The 3,360-nt window shown below is 40.9% G+C and overlaps 1 protein-coding gene across 1 annotated transcript in view; it reads left to right on the top strand.

Annotated features, from left to right (window-relative positions):
* Positions 1-2,021, top strand: part of SARC_11112 (hypothetical protein) — a 3,492-nt gene extending 1,471 nt beyond the window's left edge. The window contains exons 2-3 of the mRNA XM_014294811.1: positions 126-234; positions 685-2,021. Of these exons, the coding sequence (XP_014150286.1) occupies positions 126-234; positions 685-880 (305 nt within the window). The 3' untranslated portion in view covers positions 881-2,021. The remainder of the gene's footprint in view (positions 1-125; positions 235-684) is intronic.
* The last annotated feature ends 1,339 nt before the right edge of the window (positions 2,022-3,360 follow it).

Here is a 3,360-nt window from a genome sequence, read left to right as displayed (position 1 = left end):
ACGTGTGTGTGTATGTTTGTATGTATGTAGATTTATTGACTTCTATTAGGCATCTCAAAACTATCAAAACTTTCATGTGACTCCTTGCTGATCTTTTTGTTATTTTTCATATATCAATACTATAGGAGACCACGTAATGATTGAATACGTCGAAGCTGTAACCAAAGTACAAGCAGACATTACACATATCCTTTATCCCAATCAAATCAAGTTCTTGAAGAAGAAAGGTCTATGGTAAGTGTTTTTACATGTACACCTTTGGATTGGTTTGTCGGATAGTTTCAGATGCCATTTGTCGAGAATCGAATTGGGGCTGGTGAATTGCACGAGCCACTGGGCAGCCCTGTTGTAGATCCCCCTGTGTTGCTATAGTACTCTCGCCGCCTGTGCACGAAAAGGGTCGTAGACTGAATGATTTGACCCTATATAGTGGTAGCGGTCGTATTTTATATTTTACCTACTCTATCATGCGCATTTGTGCTATTTTTTTTCCAACCAGTCAAGGCGTATACGTTTTCAGTACCTTTGTAGACAGAAAATCTCAATAGCACTTAATAGTACTGTACTTTTAGTGGCCTCGTGGTATTAGATATAAACTTAAAAAACTCAATGTGTGTGAATATGTTTGACCGCGTATGCCGTATTGAATATATGCTAATAGTTCACTGCAATATAACGGGTCAGGCCCGCAGAATTCCCGTCCAAGTCAGAGGCACAGGCAGAGGCCGATGCCGAGTCACAGCCACCGCCTCGAACGAAAGAAGTGGTAGCGCCCAACAGTGACAGTGAAGCCGAAGACATGAGCGATGTATTTGTCAACCGCAACAGGCGCGTGCAGGTCGAGTCAGATGTCAGTGAAAGTGAGGACGAGAGTGAGTGAAGGGCTCTGCGGTGAGGATTGTGTGGTGTTGCATCCAGGGTTATGTTCGTCACCAGTAGTTGGGTAATCAGAGATCGGCATGTTGTTATTTGATATGCGATATACGCACCGCCTGTACGTAAAATGTGAAACACATCGCTGTCGCTGCATGGATGTGACCGCGGCAGAGTTGTGAGGGCTGGTGCACTGATATGCCAGTGGGCTTGCAGTATACTTTGGCCCGAAATGAGTCCATGTGAGTTATAACCTCGCAAGCGCTCGTGGGTGTAAATATCTGTTTCGAAAGACATCTGCAGACATCGCATTCGGTTTCAAAGTGTGCCGTGGGGGCGAACCTAACATGTGTATTCAGTCTGTAAGAAAGCGGGGTACTTGCACCGAAGTGGGATCGAGTCGTAACGAATGGTTGTGTACAGCATGGGGAACGTGAGGTGGAGAAGACAAGATTTTCGCGCACGTGTGGGTTGATATCAGTACACTCTATTAACTGTCTTGTAGCTATCTCAAGGGTTGCAACCACTGATGGAAGTCAACGAGTACGTCCTACCCTGGAACACCAATGCAGCACAGGCTCATCGATGTGTGTCAGACTTGAATTACCACAGATCACAGTGTTGGTAACGGGCGTGATAGGATGCGAGAGCCCTACTTGGGCTATACATGCGAGAATGGAGGTCACGAATAGCGCGGAGAGCGTTGCACTGCTGTGCCGATATGTTGACGAGCGTAGGTAGGTGGTTTTGTAGGCAACACTGAGTGGCCGCGGCGACTGTTTGCTACAAGAAAGACTCTATGCGGTATTCCTCGATGTAACTTTGTAAACTGGAGCCACCTATTTGACCAGTTTAGAAACCGAATCTCACAAACGTGCAGCATGCGTTTGCAGAATAATAGGATTGCTTCCCTTTTGTTTTATATGCGGAAGGAACAGGCGAGAAGTGAAGGCCGTGTGTGACTGGGTTGCGATTCGTCACAGAATTAGTTGAAGTGGTTACTAGAAAGAAACGCGAGAGGCCGGGAGGAGGATTTAGATCTGCTGCACTTCCAGTGTCCGCCGACTTCACATTCAATGATAGAGCGGATAGTAATCAGCATGGTGTGCTCTCATTTAAATAATAAATTTCAAACAATAAAATTGCACAACGCTGGGAGTTGATAGTCTAGCGATGCGAGTGAAATGAAGTGATTTGGATTGACTACCGTTCGGACGGGTGTGAGCTGCCTTGGAATGCGTGCGGAGTACATGCTCCTGTGCTGTGTAGGAGGGAAGGCTATCTGTATAATAGTCGTACACGCATCAGTACATGCAATTTAGGATTTTGAGAGAAATGGTCTATGTGTACAGGGTAGTGTAAGAAAGGCTGGCAACTGAAAAGCAGTGTGGTCGAATATGTGCGAGATTTGCGCAGTCATCTCGGAAGGTGACGCTTAACTGATTGGCATCTATCAGTAGAACAAGAATCCAACTTCGTTTGTACATGTAGTAAGGAACTGACACTGAATCGTGTTCTGTTATCGGAAATTGCTGAAGTTCGATGGTAAAGGAGTATGGATGCGTCCACTTTGAATAAACAGTCTAAAGAGTCACATGCGTGTAGTCAAATATATCATATGCCGCATTCAAGTAAACCCGTGCTACCTATGTATTCCCGGGCAGGTGAACAACATAAGTACGTACAACTTGAGATGACAGGACAATGCTTTTCAGGTGCAGGCAACTGTTGGTGATGAAACTATAAGCGAATTCGAATCAATGTAGAGAAGCCAGCAAGCAAGATATAGCATATATCAGCAATGCACATCTCCTTTATTTGAGTGACTACTATTTGATGAGCTCGGCAGTGGTGATTAGTGCGATCCCTTCTTCGCCATAACATTCTCGACTGTAACAATACATGTAGCGGCCACAGCTCCGATCATCACCCCCGGAAGCATCTTCAAAGCATACGTAAATAGAGACAGAAAAGTTAAGAACCCATCGCCAGGTTGTACATAATTATGATTATGAATATGATTATGACTAATAATAATTAGAATTACAAATATAAATATTATTATCATGATATATATATATATATGTATATGTATATACATTTATATGTATCTATATTTATCTATATATATATGTTGGTATATAAACATAAATATATATGAAATACATAATTACACATATGTGTATATGATATATATAGAAATATATTTATACACATACATACATGCATGCATACATACAAACATATACATATATATAAATATATATATACGGATATATATACATTTATATTTATATATAGGTATATGTACTGGTATATAAATATATATATGAAATACATAATTACACATTTGATGTATATGATATGTATATATAGAAATATATATATATATATATACGGATATATGTACATTTATATATATATATGTAATATTTATATATATATATATATATATATTAGTTTGGTGTCTTGTTGTTTCTGTGCGTA

The sequence above is a fragment of the Sphaeroforma arctica genome (assembly GCF_001186125.1).
Source record: "Sphaeroforma arctica JP610 unplaced genomic scaffold supercont1.1533, whole genome shotgun sequence".
Lineage (NCBI taxonomy): Eukaryota > Ichthyosporea > Ichthyophonida > Sphaeroforma > Sphaeroforma arctica.
Note: the sequence above shows the minus strand (reverse complement) of the source record. Positions and strands in the feature narration are given on the sequence as shown.